Raw genomic sequence first — 19332 nt, 5'->3', positions numbered from 1 at the left:
ACGAACTCTCATGTCCTTGCTGGCAGACATGACTAATCACTATTTTATTCCTTTGAACGCAGCACTCCCTCAGTGTGTGGAGATACTGTAGCTGACTCATCTGAAATTCCCCTATGGCTAAATAATTATTTTAAGAATTTCCCGAAATACGCAAGGAAATCTTTGACACCCATTTGTGTTAGCAGAGAATACTTGAGAAACACTTGAGAAACAAACCATTCTCAAGAAAAACCAGGAGTACTGTTACTTGTAGCGTAGGTTGATTCATAGACAACAGGGACATTTTTCCACAGGGGGTGGAGTGGGTTGTACCAGACCCCCCCGTGTTGGTACAAATATTTAGCCTACGTCTTCCCTCAGTCCCACAGTCTCAGTAGAGGAGTTATCTTACGCAAATTCCAAGGGAAACTCCTGAGGGTACAGATATGGGTCATCTAGTGTTTATATTAGACTGGAATTTTAAATTTCCTCAAGAGGGGAAACTCCAAAGCACTGCTTAGTTCTCCTATGTGCATGGCGGTTGAGAGTTTCGTAAACTAGAATGGCAGCGAAGCACACAGAAAAACAGAACTACGTGAACTGGACAGACGTCATCAGTCATTCAGTGCTTTGATCTCATGAGTGCACACCGGCAACGGCATGATGGTGCCTCAAAATGACGTCCCTTTTATTTTGCATAATATTGTTTTGATACCAAATTCAAGTCATTCGGAGATTCAAGGGTGTCTTCAGATGTAAAACCTCAGGTAGCAAGGTGACGCAAATGCACAAAGAAACCACCACAATAGTGTCATGTCTCTATTGTACTACTCTCAGCATATTCATTGCTGAGAATTTCCCAGCTTGTTAAATTTGAATGGGCAAATTTGGGAACTTAAAGAGGTGGTTTGCCAACAAGCCCACCATTTCTATAGAAGAGGACAAGCAGGCAGCAGTGTTGTGTCACAGTAGGGCATGCTATAGGGTTTAGTCAAGAGTTGACATTCTGTGCTATGCCTCATTAACTCTGGGGAAACTGGGCTCATGTATGCAAATCCCTGTGACACAGATAAAGCAAGTGAATGATTGGTTGAGTGAAATGCTGCTTGACTTTTCTTGAGAAATTCAATTCAATTGTGGGACACGGCAAAACAATAAAATTAAAATTCGACAATCGTTTTTTTTTCTTTTTCTCAAAAATGTCTTTAATGGAACGGGGTAAATATACATGAAACAAGGCTTGCAACACTCTGTAACTGGGTCCGACAGGTCTCTCTCTAAATGCCTCTTCCTTCTCTTCAGTCCCTCTCGGACAGGGAAACCAAGTGGGTATCGACATCTGACTCGGACAGGATCCTAGCCAAAAAAGAGAGCGAATATGATCTGATGTACCTTGAATGTCAACAATCAGATGCTACCAGTCCTTACATGTACAAATATTATTAGGGCCTAATTCAAATTATGGCCAAAGTGCAGTCTAAATCTAATTTAATAACAAGTAAAATCTATTTGCTGATTTAATAAGTCCTAAGTGCCGATATCTTATGGACTAAAACGTGTAAAAATGCCTTCAGTCGCCTCTACGATCTAAATGACAAGTCAACATCACAGCACTAAAACCCCACCCTGTCCAAATGAGCCAATACAATGTGGTATGAGTGAACATGAGATATGGTCTGGTGAGCATATTTCTGTATCCATTTAGATAGATAGATAGATAGATAGATAGATAGATACTTTATTGATCCCCAAGGGGAAATTCAAGAATTTACCTGAACTTTGGGTCCGCAGTGGTGATAACTCCTATTTCCAACTCAGAGGGTTTGAAATCAATTGAAAGCACCGTTGACAAACAGGTGATTGCCGTCTGTCATCAGGGGAGAGAAAGATAAAGAGAGGGGGAAAAAGAGAGCATTATATTAAGGGAAGAAGGGGTAGAAGATCCAAACGTTCCAGACTTGTCACTCTAAACTGTACTTCTTCCACTTGATATCGATTCTCCAGGATAGGTGATGCGATATTTGCAATTAAAATCAGGGAATGTTTAATAAAAATGTTAGTGCTTTAGCACACACCTCCACAGTTTGCTCAAAGGTCCAGTCTAGTTTCTTCTTCACTTTCTTCTCCAGGAAGCTAGTGGCTTCTGTTTGCTTGACCCCTGCTGCTGTGGCCTTGAACCCACAGTAATACCCGGCTGGGTCACATTTGTACACTTGTGGACCCAACTCTTCGTCTACGCCAATCACAATCATGCCTGAAGAAAAGGATTGCATGATAAACATAATAGAAAATGCTGGATTCTTCTACACAACACAGATGAGGATATGGTCCTATGTTGGCCACAACATGGATTCAACAACTCTTTGAATTGGGGACTTGTTTACAAAAGCACACACTTGCCACATAAGTAAACTAAACTAAGTGGCAGATTCAAGCCTTATACGCATTCGTGAAATGGAATACACCAATCACATGTAAACAGTGTTATATTCTGATCCATCTATCAATCTTTTATTAATCAACTTCAGCCCACTTTGTGCATCTGACATCACTCTGACCACAGTGTGCATGCACTGCAGCAAAGTACACTCGCACCCCTAAAGTCTAAGGCTACGTATACACGGTCAGTTAAATGTGACCCTATCATGATTTGTTGCTCTTAAGTAGCACGATTCCAATGTGCAGTAATTGTCTCAATTGTTATACAAATTCATGCAACCATGTAAACACAAGTATCTAATATCAAGCGTACATGTAAACAGGCAGTCCAAGGACGTCCGGTGTCAATGCGGTCTAAGAAATGCAGCTTATGTTTACATATAAAGGCCCTTGATCTGGAATGTATGCATAATATCTCGCTGCAGAAGAGACATACAGCAGATGAGGTGTATTGTTAGGCCTTCCTTAGACATATATTTCTTAGTTGTAACATCCTACATTTTTTGATTAGGTAGGTCATTGTTTTGTTTTTATTTATTTGTTTTTGTAGCCAGTCACCAAAAAGAGATAATTTTGGATATTGTGATGCCTCATTGCATGCTCCTATCCAGACGCATGTAGAGGCACTCTTTCATGACATTCAAGCAAGATTCTTCTACATCAACCATTTCTGATTCAAGATCGTCTTTTTGTCTACAAAGTTATGCAGACAGGCCTATGTCTGTTACCATGAGCTACAGAAGTTATGTTAGCTAATGTGAAGTGGAACGGTAAAATTAGCTACATTTAACTTCTTACAAAAATGACACAACATGCACAAAGGCCTACACATGGTGTTTTATTGCTCTTTCCACTTGTATATTTCTATTGCTAACATTAAACCTCTAAACTAAGCTGATGTTGAGACATGACTAATGCGGTGTTGAATTCACATACCCTACCAGAAGTTTTGTCTCCCAGCTGTTTTCACCCTAAATTTCTCTTGATTTTTTATCAAAATGTGTTATCTTCTCAGTTTATTAATTTTAATGAAATCAAAGATCAAAGATGGATTTAAAGACAAATAGCGCAATTTGAATCACTTGGTAGACAAACGTGTTTTTAAGGACGGCCTTACCACCACAAATATTAGAGCAGAGATGGCTAAGCCAGATGAATACTTACAGCAGCCCAGTGGCCTCATTTCAGCATTCTGTGTGTAAACCTGAGAGATGTCTGCAAGCCTTTTGCAGAGCATGTCCACCGGAATCTCATAACCGTACTTGTACATCCAGTTGGCCGCCTCATATCTGGCCCTCTGGACTTGAGATCTGCTGTCAGCTAGAAGAGCAACACGGAATATTAGCAAATGTTCAGAGTTAGTGGCATGCTCAGTCCTCTTTGTTCTTTTGATGCTGCTTGTTGTTGGGTGCTCTTTGGTCCAAGGTAAGTAGTTTGTGTAGAAAAGGAGAATTTCTCCACGACCAAGGCACTCAAAATGGTTTGAAATGTCTTTATTAAGAAACTGACATGTCCAATATGGACCTAAAAATGCCCACGCGTAGCGGCTGGGGCCTTCATCAGGGTCTTGGTCGTGGAGAAATTCTCCTTTTCTACACACAGAATATTAGCATTTACTGTGAGTATTTTGACCCTTCAGATTTATAAGTGAGGTGGTTTGCCAGCAGTTGTGTCACATGCAAGACTGTCATGAGGTGCTACACAGTACGTGCACGCGCTTATTTACCGGTCATCCCTGACATAACACAGCCAATGTTCTCTGTGATTCTGAAGAGGTGAGTAACAGTGGCCGCATCCAGCAGCTTGTCCTGTTAAAGACACAACAAAGACTCAACATGTCAGTCAGAATGTTTTCAGATTCAGTTAATTAAACAGCTAATGACACAGGTTCATTGTTTGACACGTCAACTTACTGGTACTTTTTTCTGTGTGACCACCACGGCACAGTCTTTCCCTCTGACCGCCACTGATGTGAGTCCACCCTGATTAATAGCCTTGAAAGCATATTCTGAGGACATGGGGATAGAATACCATAAATTCTTTAACTAGCTTAATTAAGTCCAACTAAAGACAATAAGAAATGTTTACATTATAAAGTAATCAGTTGCATAATTGTACAAATATATACGTATTTAAGGATAACCAAATACACTTGATAGATATTGTGTGACGCTAATGTCTCTCATACACAATGAAAACACTGATCATAGAACCCCGTGTAAGGTTAGCTATTATGAACAACGTTAGATAATGCTGGCTAACTTCTTATACCTTCATGTGATCATATTAACCTATAACTGCATAAAGTACGTAACGCAGGGATAAATACCACTATTGTTTTCATGCCATGACCAAAAGGAAGATGTAGCTAAACGACACTAACGTTGTTGAATAGTAGCTCACGAACTAAGCTATTAGCGGCGGCTAGCACTTGGATAGCTATTAGCCACCTAGTTCCTTGACAGTTATCGTTTGTATTAACATTCACATTCACTACGTTAAATGAATAAACCAGGAGTTTTTGTATGACTTTACATGGACAATTGCAGTTAACACAAGACACTGACGCTGTGAGGAATAGCGTAGCTAGTCATAGCTACTGATGCGACTAGCTAAGCTGCCATGACAAGGCAGATAGCCGGTAGTCTACAGAAAGAAACACTTCATGATCAAAGCTGTGGCAGACTTACCAACTTGGTAGAGTCTTCCCTCTGGTGAAAAGATAGTGATATGCCGATCAAACCCCGCACTTGACCCCCGAGACATTTTCTTAGAAAAAGCAAGAGCACAACAATGAAGACACTTTGGAATAAAATTGAAGCTGCAACATGCAGAGGTCGACTCCGGAAGTATTTTCCTAATTGTAGTTTATACTACCGGGGTCAATCTCCACAGTGTACTGTCACCATGGGTACCAAGGATTGTTCACCCAACTTAAACGTAAAATTAAACCTGGCACTTCAAACTGAGCACAGCAGCTCTTCTTCCATAGACAGTAAAAGATACACAATTCAATTCACAGGTCCAGTTGTGAGTTCAGCCACAGGCCTACCTGCTGTCCCCCTCTGGTTGTGGGCTACCAGTACCAGTGTCCTCGCTGGTCTTTATGCCATCTGAGAACTTGGCCTCAAGATCTTTGAGCTGTTGTAGACATTAAGGGAAGATTCAGCTGCAGTTTAAGCATTTTTAAATTATTCGTATAGCCTATGCTGTGTGAAATATATATATATATATATATATATATATATATATATATATATATATATATATATATATATATATATATATATATATATATATATATATATATATATATATAGGCTACACACAAAAGTGCTGGTTTCGTACCTGAGCCAGATTTGGAATGAGAGTCATGCTCACTCTCCTACGGGCAAAGTGCTGCAGATGAGAGAGATGGAGAGATGAGAGAGCAGTGAGAGATGGAAGAGAGGAGAGAGATGGAGAGATGAGAGAACAGTGAGAGAGAGCAGAGAGGAGAGAGATGGAGAGATGAGAGAGCAGTGAGAGATGGAAGAGAGGAGAGAGATGGAGAGATGAGAGAACAGTGAGAGAGAGCAGAGAGGAGAGAGATGGAGAGATGAGAGAGCAGTGAGAGATGGAAGAGTGCCAGGTTTATTCACCCAACTTAAACGTAAATGGAAGAGTGCCAGGTTTATTCACCCAACTTAAACGTAAATGCGATAGCCTTTCCTGGAAGAAATATCGACACAAGAGGTAGTGCTACTCACAAACCTCACACATTTTAAGTGTAGGCCTAGCTGCTAGTGTGATTAACTGAAGCCAAGGCCTTGTAAATCCTAGCTATGTGCTAGCTCTTAGGGCAGTAGGCTATAGCCCTAAGTGTCAGTGAGGTGACTGAGCTGAGGTCAGTGTCATTGCAAGATTGGTTTGTAACGTAAATTAATACAGTGTACGTTCAGTAAATCGTGTGCTAATATTACTAAATATGCGCTCGTTTTCACTACATTGTGCTCTCATTTTCACTACATTGTGCTCTCATTTTACCAGATTGCGTGAACAATTTAGTGTAGCCTATCGTGTACTCGTTTAAATAATGCACTAATGTAAATCAGCTAGGCCTTCGAAGAAATACCTTGCAATGACACCGAGGTTCTTACAGTAAGCCACAAATCATGATATTTTGATGAAGCAGTGGTTCCCAACCTGGGGTACGGGGCCCTCAACAGGGGCCGCCAGAGATTGCAGGGGGTCCTCCGCACAGTTGCCAGGGCTGAGGTTGTGAGGTTACCAACATTTCAGCCAGGAATACTCAGAGACATAACTGAAGTTAACAAAGATTTTAATCAGAATAGAAATGAGCAACAATGAGAGTCTTTGGCGTAGGCCCCGTCCTAGGTCCAGGTCACTGAGTGTGCGGACCCTGGCAAATCCTGCCGGAACGAGAAGCAGGGGCGAAGCCTACCCCCTGGACAACTGGACGAGGACCAACCTGGTGGTGATTAGGGAGGGAGGGTGGGAACATCGAAAATCGGCACCTGAAAGCAACAAGGCAGGTGCCTGGGCAGAGTCATTAATAAAGCCAATGTAGCCTGGTGATTGGTCGAAGGTAATGAGTGAATGACGTATTAAGTATACCCGGCAGAACTACGCTGCAGCTACGCAAGCGCTACATTATATTTGCGCACATTAAATTGATAAAATCCCAATAACACACCCAGTTGGATAATCAAAATTCTGTATTTAATCAAAATGCAGTTAATTATTACCTCGCTCTGACCTCTGAACTTGCAGAAGCAACCGTCAGGTCGGGCTAGGCTTGGTAATTCATCCCCGGATCCCAATAAAACAATGTGTCTTGTGTGTGTAGCCTACAGTATGCGGACCCTGGCCTAGACACAGGCAAGGAGGCCTTCAAGGAAAGAAGGTTGGGAAACACTGGGCTGAAGTCCCAGACCATAGGCCTAGTTGTGTTTACTGCAGGGTCTTTCCTTTAAAGGGATGATTCCTGTTTTGGAAATGTCCATGTCCCAATGACTTAATTTCTCTTATTTGTTAAAATGACATAAATGTTTATAAAACAAATCAATGTTATTATCTCTGGTGTTTTATTGCAATATTTTGTAAAGTGTGTAAAGACTTAAGGTTAAGGTTAAGAAGAGTCACAGAAGAGTCTTCATTTGTGAAATGAAAGCAACACAGTGTAACATCACAATGCATTTTGAGGCATTGTTTGCCTTTTGCTTTTCCACACACCCTTTGAATGATGAAGGTGTGCACAAAACGTTTGATTTAAATCATAGAACAGATACACTGGCATTTCAAACATTTTGTTTGTGTCATGACCACCTTAAACTCAGTTGACTGATACAGAGAATTTGCCTGTCAAATAGCTCACAAAAATCCAGTTTGTAAAGACTTAAGGTTAAGGTTATAATTAGTCACAGAAGAGTCTTAATTTGTGAAATTAAAGCAACACAGTATAATAATTGGTATTTGTACTTCTTATCATCAGCTTTTAAAGTACTGCATGGGTACACATTTAGTATGATAAGGTGTTGAAAACTGATGAATAGGCTCTATGTACCTGCATGGCTCAATAACATTTCATTATGCAATGACAGACATTCTGGTCGTGTCAGAAAGGCCAAAGTCATCAGAATGAGATGGAAGCTGTTATTCTAAAGTAAAATAACTACATGGTGTTACTTTAAATAATCAACAATAATCAATCGACTTTCTTCCTCTGATGTTGACCTTTGACATTTAGCCTGGCCAGAGATCTTTATTCTCTGTGTGCCTTTCTAATTGATGTTGTTTAGTTGCTTTATGATAAAAGTTGTCGCTAAATACTATTCGCTACAACTCGCTATAGATTAACACAGATCATTTTATTTGAATAGCTCTAATTTTACCCGTATCAAGAGAATTATTCTCTACATGCATGCAGAGCCCTCCATGCAAGGAGTGCCTATAACGTACCTTTGATTGCAAAAAAGAGATAGAGAAAAAGCAACACAATCACCACACTCTACCCACAAGGGTTCAGATCCTGTGTCCCACCCCCTCATTAAGTACAGATATGTCTCTTTCTTTCTGTATGTGTGTGACCAGCCCCCTCACTGTCTCTCAGGGACCCCCTTCCACCCTGTGAGTTGTGTAGGCGGGGAAACCATGGCACCACAGAAATGTCACCGAATTACCACAGTTTTCCACAGTAGTAAGTACAGTACACGAAGTATAGTCGAAGCACACATTTACTGCAATGCTTAAAACCGTTTCAGAATGTTCTTGTGAGACAAGCTAATTTATTTATTTATTTATTTTTTTGGTTGAGCAGCTTCAATAATTTGTAATGATGCCATAGTTACAGAGAAGAGCACCACTGTTAACATTGAATAAATTGAAAATAGCATATCATAAATATAAGCAACAATAACTACATTTTAATAAATAAATCAAGACATTCAATCACGCTAAACAGTCAAGTGTTTTTGTTTGAGGCCCTGATGTTGCAATAAATTGTTGATCAGTGTCAAAGATGCCTTGCAGATTTCCATATCTTTATTTATACTTTATTTATTATCCCTAAAGGGAAATGTCCTGTTTCAATGAACACAACAGGGCCAGGAGCATGCAAACAGGAGCTGTGTTAGTCAGCTAGCATTACCTATATTTTCCAGAAATTCACAGGATCTGATAAATACTGTAAATAGTTTAAAAACAATTTCTTTCCTGTTCTCTTTATTTCTTGCAGACAGTTTCGAGGGCAGTCTTAAACATGAACTTTTCCCCTGAGTCCCTGAGTTTTGTGTGTGATTATTAATGTGGGGAACTTTTGCTGATCATGTCAAGTCATCTTGGGGAGGAAGAAAATAGGCCATGCAGCATTCACAGCTATCAGTATATCTTTCAGAAGCAGGATATGCCAGCCAGCTGTACTTCATTTTTTGCATATTTGAATCTATTGCATGTCATTGTTGCCCAAAGGCCTAAATGCAAAGATTGTTGTTTTCTGGAACATTCTCTGCAACGTATGGCATCTTTTCTTTGGTGATAGATCAGCTGTTGACGCTTTCTTTCAACCAAGAATCTTCTAAGGAACTCAGTGGCTGTGACACTTCTTGGAATTACATACTTGCATACAGTGCATTCAGAAAGTGTTCAGACCCTTTCAAACTCTCTAGATTTTAAACCTTTAGACTTATCTTCAAATGCCTTTAATAGGCTACATCGTTTAGGTCATCTTCACACAATACGCCATAACGAGAAAGCAAACACAAGTTTTAAAGTGATTTAGTGATTTATTTTCAAAATTAGTTTTACTGAAATAACCAATTCATGTATTTTACTCAGTTAAAGAACCTTTGGCAACAGTGACAACCTCAACTTTTCCAGCAAGCTTGTGTCACCTTTGGAAGTCTCTCCTGAAGAGTCATTCAAGCTTGACCAGGTTGGATGGGGAGCATTAGTGAGATGCTCTGCGGTGGTCAGTTCTGGACTCTGGCTTTAATATGTTTTGATGGATTGGGAGTCGCTCAGGTGCTTCATGGCAAACTTTCAATGGGCAGTCATATGCCTTTAAGGGAAGGATGGCTTCTGGCCATTCCACCATAAAGGCCTTGTTTGGATCTCATTCATAATGACCTTTGGGTTCTTGTTTATATGTCTGACTGTGGCCCATCGTCTGCATTGCTCAGTTTGGTCAGGTGGCCAGTCTCTTCCATTTGTCCACCATGCTCTTGAACAGTTTCAATATTACAGAAAATGTGTGGGTTTATGGGTCTTGACACATTTTTGTCTAGCAGGTCTGGCATACATGTCTGGCTCACAACTGTGAGGCCTGTGAGCTGGTGTGTGCCTTTCCAAATTGTAAAGACTATGTGAGGGATAATGTGATTATTTTCATAGAAGAAGAAAAGTTACTAGTAGCAACCTACTTGCTGGTGTGGTGTGGTGCATTGTGGATTTTTTAAGATGAGTTTGAAAGGTGCCAAAATATGAAAAACAAATGCAAATGGTTAGTAAACTTTCTCAGTGCACCACATTCATTTGGAAAGTATAGGCCTATGCATTTGATAGGAGCTGCATTTAACACAAGACCTATGTTGTACGGTGTTAAGAAAGCCGTTGGGCATTGAAAGGTGCCAAAATATGAAAAACAAATGCAAATGGTTAGTAAACTTTCTCAGTGCACCACATTCATTTGGAAAGTATAGGCCTATGCATTTGATAGGAGCTGCATTTAACGCAAGACCTATATGTTGTACGGTGTTAAGAAAGCCGTTGGGCAAAAAAAAGGCCTATGCATTTGATGGGAGCTGCATTAACACAAGACCTATATGTTGTACGCTGTTAAGAAAGCCGTTGGGCAAAAAAAAAAAAAAAAAAAAAAAAAAAAAAAAAAAAAAGCAGCATATCAGACGGCAAGTCACACATGTGCATATAAGGAAGACGAGATCTCTTTTGCACCCACCACACTGTGGTACAGAGTTCCCCTGATTGCTTAACGCTGCTCACAGCGCTGGTCTGGAGGCGTGTTTCACTGCGTCTCTTTTTCCTGCCTCTGCTTCAGCTCAGCTCGGCGCCTCAGCGCAGCGCACCGTGTCAGTTAGGTGAAGCACCAGCTGCAGCACGCTGCGGTCAATCACATCGAGTGGGAAGAGATATCTTGAGTCAATGGTCCCAACCCCCTGAGGTGGAGCAGGTGTGTGTATGTGTGTGTGTATGCGTGTCTTGGTCAGAGGTCAACCATTCGTCTACAGGTCACCAAATGCCAGTCACTACAAACTTCATTCAGATGTCACACATGTGTCACACAGTATCTGTTTTAATGACCCTTCAGTGACCCTTCATTTAAACCATCATCATCGGAGAGACGTCAACTTCAATGTGACTTGTGAGCTTGATGTAGGCCTATAGCAGGGCGTAGAAGATCAAAAAAACGAGATGTGGTTGTGTGTTATGCCACAGGAGAAAAAGGGAAAACCCACTCCTCTTCCGCTTTCCTCTGGAAGGGTGTGAACTGTGAAGTGAAGCGAGCTAAAAAAAATGTTCGGTTTGGTTTCAGTAAACATTACACAGACTCTGAGCAATCATTACGTTAGTGATGTAGTGATGAGTATACTTGGACGTGTGTTCGTCTTGTGTTGCGTTATTACAAGTGCCTTCTGTAAATAGTGGAAGTTTCACCGAACGCGCAGGCTCATAGATGAGCTCATAGTGCTCAGAGGCATTTGATGTGAAATGGCACAATGGCCAATCAAAAACAAATAAATAGTTCCATCGAACCCAATTGTTGTATAAACATGCATTTGCAGCCCTCAAAGACAATAGTTCACCCATGCTGTCTCAGATGTACAGATATACAATGTTATTTCATGTTTTTCTTGTGTGTCATGCATGGTTTGAACACACTTTGATATTTGTTGATTTGATTGAACCCTCTCTGGTAGGCCTACTTGGTTGAAGTTTATGCCATACACAAAATGGACTTAGCCACAAGGCGGTAAGCCACAAGGCGGTAATAAATTATTTTCTAGAATGATAGAAGATAGATAGAAGAAGATACAGTACACCATGAATGTTTTATGTTACGAAAACATGGGTTTATGGATGTGAAAAACGGTAGGAAATTCCATGTGTGCACACACATTACATAAAATTCCAGCTGGTTTTTCACACAGGGTGGCTTGAACTCCTTGTTTGTGTTCAAAACAAGTCTGCAGCTGCATCTGGGGGTTCCCAAGTAGACAACATCATCTTTGTCGCTCAGAGATAATGGGGCATTCGTCATCCCTGTGTGACCTTGCCGTATAATCTTCCTGAATTTCCCAAACAAAGTTGTATGGCATTGCAGCCATGAAGAGTTACTTCACACAATGACGCATAGGACAACCCCAAATGACTTGGTGCTCCATACAGACTCATTCATTTTACTGCACAGGTACAATTACAGGTCGTTTTACAGTCTCAACCGAAAAGCAGTGTTAAACTAAAATGAAACAAATACTTATGTAATCAAAGAATCTGTCCATGCACAATCAGCCGCACATAGTCTGGCCAGTACAGTGAAAAACACAGACACAGACACAGACCGACACACACACACACACACACACACACACACACACACACACACACACACACACACACACACACACACACACACACACACAGTAACAGTTAAATCCCACCGGTAAATGTTTTGTCATAACATCTGCTTCAGAACAAATCTGCTTTACAGTGCATTTTCAATGAGAGTATATTTTCCCCTTAGCCAGCAATACTCATGTGCTGATCCAACACCTCATGTGAGTATGAATTCACCAACTGTCCCTGAAGGGGAAACTGCTTTGCTCATTGGCCACGTTTGGTAAGATTGACACACAGAGCCAAAAATAAATCTGTGTTAAATGGTGGGCGCTGGGTTGGCTTTGGTGGGAGCTTGACCGGGAAAGAACGGGGATTTTAGAGGGAGTAAAATTGCCTCCTACCGGCAAAGTAAAAACAAAGGTCACTCAATGGCACTGTGACTAGGAAAGAGGAAAGAACTGTTTCACTAGGACTATGCTCATAGAAAAACAGACCGGTTGCCTAAGGCAGACTAGGTTTTTATTTTAACATGTCTGAAACCTTCAAATGGATAAAGCATTCTTCCCCTTGTTTGTCTGTGCAACATACACTCTGAAGATACAAAACGTTTTCAAGATTTGAACAAAAGTTGTTTATTTTTGTCAAGAAATCTATCCATCCCATAAATCTATGGGTCACTATCCATATTTTAAGTCATCTTAAAGGACCTGAATGTTTATCTGTATATTCATATGTAACTCACACCAATATTCAAAACTGTTACAAAAGGAAGGACACATACAGTATGTATGGTAATGTGGCGGGACAATGGATCTATTGTACTTGGTACACGCTTGACCCATCCGATTTGTAGAAAAATGTTGTTTTAAATAAACCAGAGTGAGTTCACAAAGGAACTCTGGCCCAGTGCTTCACCCTCGGAATTTCCCTCCTCGCCTCGCACGCTCCTCAGACATGATGACCAGCAGGCAGGACAGCGCCTTATCCGCGATGCGCACCTGATGATGGACTTAAGATACAAAAAGACGACAAGGGAAAATGTGTTTTTGCAGAGTCACACATAACGTGTTCTGTATTGAGGAAATAAGGAAACTGCTGGGGCCCCAGACAGTCATAAGACTCCTTGTCAACACGCATGAGATAGACTTTGTCACGTTTCATTGTCTTTCCGCCTAACGAGCAGGAAGTTTGAATTTTTTCCCTATAGCCTGATCTCAAATGTTTTATTTGATTAAGAGCAGAATCTGTAGGTCAGTCTAGGGTCAGGCTTTGTCCACTTTGTCAATGAATGAATAGACACATGCCAGATGGAGAGAGATTTAAAAAAAAAAAAAAAAAAAAAAAAAAAGACATTTGAGTTACACGTGAGAGACACCATGTCAAAAAGGCTTGAGGCATGCCGGACAACAATCTGCTCTCAGTGCCTCTGCAACCTTCCGGAATCAGACTTTCACGGTTCCCCTTTTCTGAAATCCCCTGAACTTTCCCCCTGGCCGGCGCTCCCTCTGTTCCTTAATGCGTATCCCAGGCTGTCCGCAGGCCAGGCGCTCGGCCTCGCGTGGGCCAGCCGTTTGGTGGAGCACAGCACAGCACAGCGTAGCGCACACACCACTTGTTTGCACTTGATCGCCTTCCCAGACCAAGGTCTTGGACGTGAGCGCTACTGTCCAGAGCCTGAAGCTCAGTGCCAAACGATTTGGTTGAGGGGTGGGGAGAGAGAGAGAGAGATAGAGAGAGAAAGAGAGAGAGAAAGAGAGAGAGAGAGAGAGGGAGAGAGGGAGAGGCACATCTGCAATCACTTGAACTTTCAGGGGAATTCCTTGTGCTGCTTCTGTGTGCTTTTACAAGGTCAAAGTACAGTTGGGAGACGGGAGGCATGGCTCTGCCTGAAATCCCTTTCCTTACTGTCTGACACGCAGCTGCACATAGCCGACTCTATTGAATTAAACGACATAACCAGGCGGGAGCATAAGCACAGCTCAGGGGCTATTTACATAAGATGGACTTTCCAAACAGATATATATACTAGTTCACTGGAAGTTGATCTAACATGATGTCCAGTGTAATATTACAAATGTAGACTCTATTGACAATTTACATGAACTTAAAACGTACTATAAGGATTTACATGTCTGTACAAAGCATTTGACTTCATCACTCCTCTACAGTAATTGGTTGAGCAAAAGAAAGTTACTGTGTTTAATACGCAGTTTGGCCAGAGCGCAAATCTTTTGCTCAACACAAAAGCCTATACTGTACATCAGACACCTTGTAAGAGGATGCACACTGGATGTACAGTACTGTACTTCATTTGAATGGCTGTGGCTATAAATATATGCTGTGGGCCACTAAGCGCTGTGTGGGGTGGTTTGTTCTAGAGTCCACAGACGCAGGGATTTTCCTTCCTTCCTGGATGTTGGTTCTCTTTTCTCGTTAGCATTTCCTCTTGGGAGACAGAAATAACACCGAACGGCGTTCTTGTGAGCAATAATGCGTTGTGATGTTTCAAATGTTTAAAGGCACATCAGAATCCAGAGGCTTCAGACACAGCACTTCATATAGGGCCTAAACTCTGTTGACTCTGCGAGGCCTGCACAGATGGTCTGTGAGCCGTATGTCATCAGGGTGGATACAACGGCATGAAACAAAATGTATTTGAAGCAACTCCTCAGTGGTAACATTGTTTACATAGTCGGTGTTTGGGGACTTTTTTAGGACATACTGTAGGGGTGGCACAGTCTGTGAGCTAAAGGAGGGTGTGGAGGGAACACTGTGTTCCTACCATCTCAGATAAGTCTCTATGGCTACCGCCTTTACGTAACCCGCAGTAACCTTTTTACACCCAGGTCCTGTGCTCTGTGGGAATGTTTTCAAACCACACCCAGTTTTAGAAAAGAGGATGTTTTCAATTGGCCCTTGGCTGGAGGACAGCATGCAGCAAAATACGGAACAATTGCTGCAAATCAAAGAAAACTAGAGTACCAAGAAGTGATTCTTGGAAGAACATCAGAAGCTTTGCTGCATGGTCACTTGTGTGATGTGTGCAAAACATGAGTTAAGCAATACCTTGGATGAAAAGAGACTACTGAATTCTCTGTACAGGCCTAACATTTGTCAGTTTTCGTGGTGAAATGTTTAAAACAGTCAGCTTTTACTAGGAAGTAGTCCTTCCTTTCTCACTAGACCACTTTGTGAGCTGAACCGAACCAGACAATCAAGGGGACTTCACTTCCTCCTGCAGAGAATGATGAGAATGAGGATAGAGACAAGCACAGAGAGACACAAGGCTCTATTTCCGCAAGTTCAAAACCCCCTCCTTTTACGAGGAAACATGAGAGACATACCTGTGAGATATGATGCACCTGCACAGAGAGTAAAGTGAAAACCAGATGAAATAAAAGAGTCTGATCTAAAATACTCCTGCTGAAATACGCTTGCCTTGCTCGATACAGTGTGCTTTCTTTTCTGCCACTGATTAAAGTAAAGTAAATGACAAATAAATGGTCACGGTGCAGGGACCGCAGTTAGGCCAGATCTCTGTTGGGTTATCTTTTTTACTGGGGTGTGCGTGCGGTCTTTGTGCAGATCACCATACCATACCGTGGAGTGGTAGCAAAGTCACACAGCCTGGTTGCATTTGCAAAACAGAGAGGCGGTGTCCTGCCAGGGACTTTCCATGGCTCTGTGAGTGAACCAGTGTGTGTGTGTGTGTGTGTGTGTGTGAGAGAGAGACAGACACACTTTTTTTTGGTGCAGACGGCAAACCTGCTGTGCAGAAAGATGTCTACAAAGAAGCTTCCCACCCCCACCCTAACCCTCAGCCTCTTCACTAATATCTGTGATCATGCAGCCAGTTGGATGCTCATTTAGCCAGATGAAAGAGGGAGGAAACCCCCCAAATTGCATTCCACTTGAAATGTGCATGTCACTGTCAAACTCCGGCTGAGATATAATAAGACACAAGACATGCAGGTTAAACTACCAAGTGATTACAGGGCCTTAAATGAAAACAAGAGACTATATATAAAGTGCATGGGGTGGGGTTTGGTGCTAGCTGTATAGGCAGGGCATGTTGCAAAATGCCAAGTGCTGCACAGCACACATACTTGGCATTGGAATCCAGACTTGAAGTCTGTTGACTTTTAAAAACTGGTACATATCTAAAATGCAAATGTAATGGGTGTGCACTAAAATGTCAAGGTGTCAGTTTCCCAGCTTAAAACCGCTCACGTATAGCATGTCAGCTCATGCTTTCCTTCTCAGAGCTCTAAGACCCCCTAGGCATGGCCTTAGGCTGCTTTGCTTTTTACTTCTGTTGTTTTTGTTTTTTGGCTTCGACTCTTGCAATGGTGCACAGGAGCTTGAAGCTTCACCTATATAGCGCTGAGAAAGAGCCGAGCTCTGTTTTGACTGCAGCATTAGGAAGTGCACACGAGACAGCGAGGGGGGAGGTGGAGGGGCGGATGCTGGAAATCCCCCTCGCCTCTTCTAAATGGAGGGCAGCGGTGGGGTTTTGCGGACGGGTGTCTGCTATTTTCATCAGTAGCACGGCAGCCCGAATGCAGGTGTCTGTTGTTACGCCCGACTAAAAAAAGGCGCCCGGACGCCCACTCCATCAGCTGGTTTTAAATAGTGAGATGGATGGAGGTTTGCCAGAGAGGAAACGACAACAATAACAAAAACAAAACAAAAAAAGTCTTATGTTGCCAAAGCCTGGGGCTGGAATGTACACTATGTGAAAACTCCTCACTTGTCTACGTTCATGAAAACTAACCAGGAAAAACAAGGCTGCAGTCTGAAAAATTTACAACGCTGGGGAAATTCGAAGAACATGTTCGACTGTGGTTAGGACATTCTTTTGAAAAAAGAGAACGAAAATAAAGCCCAGAAGTATCAGCTGTAAAATGTCTGACTTGTGTTTGAGTTTGGATGTGTGCAAAACCACAGAACGTGCGACTCAGCCAGTAGACTGCATGCTAAACCAGCCTCAGAGCACACAAAAAATACCAACCTCATGCTTCCCCAAAAATGTTAAATATACTCAACTGGTCAACTCTGCTGAGCAGCACAGGCAGTGCCTTTGTACCAATTTCCCATAACAAGCAGTGTTTAGAATCAGTGCTCAACACCGGTATCTTTCCTTCAAGTTAGCCCCCTCTGACAAACATCAAACAGTAGACAGCATTGATTGACCTTCCACCACCCACACGCTAGTCTCAAGGTATAACCACTAGTTTTTCCACTTGTTCTTGCAAGTGATTGTTCCGACACTTGGTTCTCACAAGCTGTATCAGAACGGCACTCTAGCACCACCTAGTGGCCTGCACTTGAAGGTTGATTCCACTGTGGTCTGTGACACAACAATGTGGGAATTCTGACAGTGAGTCAAGATGTCCTGAATGACTAGTCATGGCAGAACACCGCTCGCAGCATTCCTCTCCCGACCGCTGGTCATACGACCGTCCGTGAGGTTGTTTTCTATTCTGAGATATTACACACTTCAATACACTCCCTACCCTCACATTACTCAAAGCTACATTTATAAAGCGTGCCATTATACAAGCCAGATGGGCTTATGGCCTGGGGAATGTCTCAGACAATGAAAAGTTGCTGAATGGTGACTAAGGCTACAGTCAGCAGTTGGGTGAGGGGAGGCGAAACCGGTAACTTCATTTGTGTATGAAGCATGTGTGTGTGTGTGAGTTGATTCCCAGCAGATGGGATATGTGTGTGTGTGTGTGTGTGTGTGTGTGTGTGTCTGTGTATACCACACATTCTTCCCCTACCATAGTGCTCTGTGACAGAGCGTAGTATTGTACTGTCCACTGACAAAACCCTTTCTTGTGTGGTTTGTGGTGGATAAGGACTTTAAATTAAGACCAGCAGAGAGGACGAAGAGGATAAGGAGGAGCCATCCACTTGACTGGACTGGACTACTGGAATCTCCACAGTAGACTCACAGCCAGTGACTAACAGGTTACATCACACATTCGGCATGATTCACACACCTACTGCACACTTAGTCACACTATTAAAACAAATAGATAACCATGTGATCTCCATAATGGTCCATTCTGTTGAATGAACATAAACAATGTACAGTAAGGAAGGTTGCCTTTTTCTGAACACACATGCCACACATGCATTAGAAACAGCTAATTTCTTGAGGATAATTGGGTCATTTAGTGTCAAATCAGACAGAATCCAAGAAAAGGGTTGCCACACTGTCTCAGAGTTGGCTAAACGTTTGCCTTCACAATGTTTAGGTTTCAAAACTAACAGCTGGCCTACACCGGGTGCGCAATGGAAGTGCTCGGTTTGTGGAGCGTGAAGATAGTTTCAGAAGTCTCGTCTGTTACGTATCGCAGCGCTATCATGTCTGGTGTAGCCAGCTCCTTTGATTATAATGTTAACTGTTGCAGCATGAGCTCTCCAACATGAACACTTCAATTTCACCTAATTTTGTTCAGTTTTTACAATTCAGATTTTTTTGTCCTTGATTTATTTAGTCATTACACCCTCAAAAATGTCTTCTCTTGGAAGCAATGTTTGGATCTTATTAACTTAACAAGTATTATTTCTAACCTGATCAGACTTTGTAGGATGGAACACAAACATGCTCAGTATGACTTGTCCATTTAAAGGCTGTACTGCATACTCAATGATTTACATTGTTATATGTAGAATATTTATCTATGGTACAACACTGGCATGCATACAATGGGCTACTTCCACATAGATTTTCTTGTGTTTACTACTGCCCAATATACCACATTTTAGTCCTTTGAAAATGACTGAAAAACACTTCCTCCCCTTATTATATCCTTAATATATTCATGC

The 19332-nt window shown here is 41.8% G+C and overlaps 1 protein-coding gene across 1 annotated transcript; it reads right to left on the bottom strand.

The window, feature by feature from the left end:
• Nucleotides 1–1156: 1156 nt before the first annotated feature.
• Nucleotides 1157–5283, bottom strand: psma6b (proteasome 20S subunit alpha 6b). The gene is made up of 7 exons (XM_062551107.1): nt 5109–5283; nt 4332–4426; nt 4145–4226; nt 3583–3738; nt 2055–2233; nt 1752–1846; nt 1157–1335 (listed from the first exon to the last, which is right to left on the bottom strand). Exons 1-7 carry the CDS (start codon nt 5182–5184, stop codon nt 1278–1280), a joined length of 741 nt encoding a protein of 246 aa, XP_062407091.1. The 5' UTR covers nt 5185–5283; the 3' UTR covers nt 1157–1277.
• Between the last annotated feature and the right edge of the window lie 14049 nt (nt 5284–19332).

This window comes from Sardina pilchardus, chromosome 12 (genome assembly GCF_963854185.1).
Source record: "Sardina pilchardus chromosome 12, fSarPil1.1, whole genome shotgun sequence".
Lineage (NCBI taxonomy): Eukaryota > Metazoa > Chordata > Actinopteri > Clupeiformes > Clupeidae > Sardina > Sardina pilchardus.
Note: the sequence above shows the minus strand (reverse complement) of the source record. Positions and strands in the feature narration are given on the sequence as shown.

What these genes read in the sequence shown, in the direction of transcription:
- psma6b (XM_062551107.1), bottom strand. Translation starts at nt 5,184, where the DNA reads ATGTCTCGGGGGTCAAGTGCGGGGTTTGATCGGCATATCACTATCTTT. An exon ending in AATGAGGCCACTGGGCTGCT is followed by an intron (nt 2,234 to 3,582) that starts GTAAGTATTCAT and finishes CCTTTTCTTCAG; the next exon opens with GCATGATTGTGATTGGCGTA. An exon ending in CCTTTGAGCAAACTGTGGAG is followed by an intron (nt 1,847 to 2,054) that starts GTGTGTGCTAAA and finishes CCCTGATGACAG; the next exon opens with ACGGCAATCACCTGTTTGTC.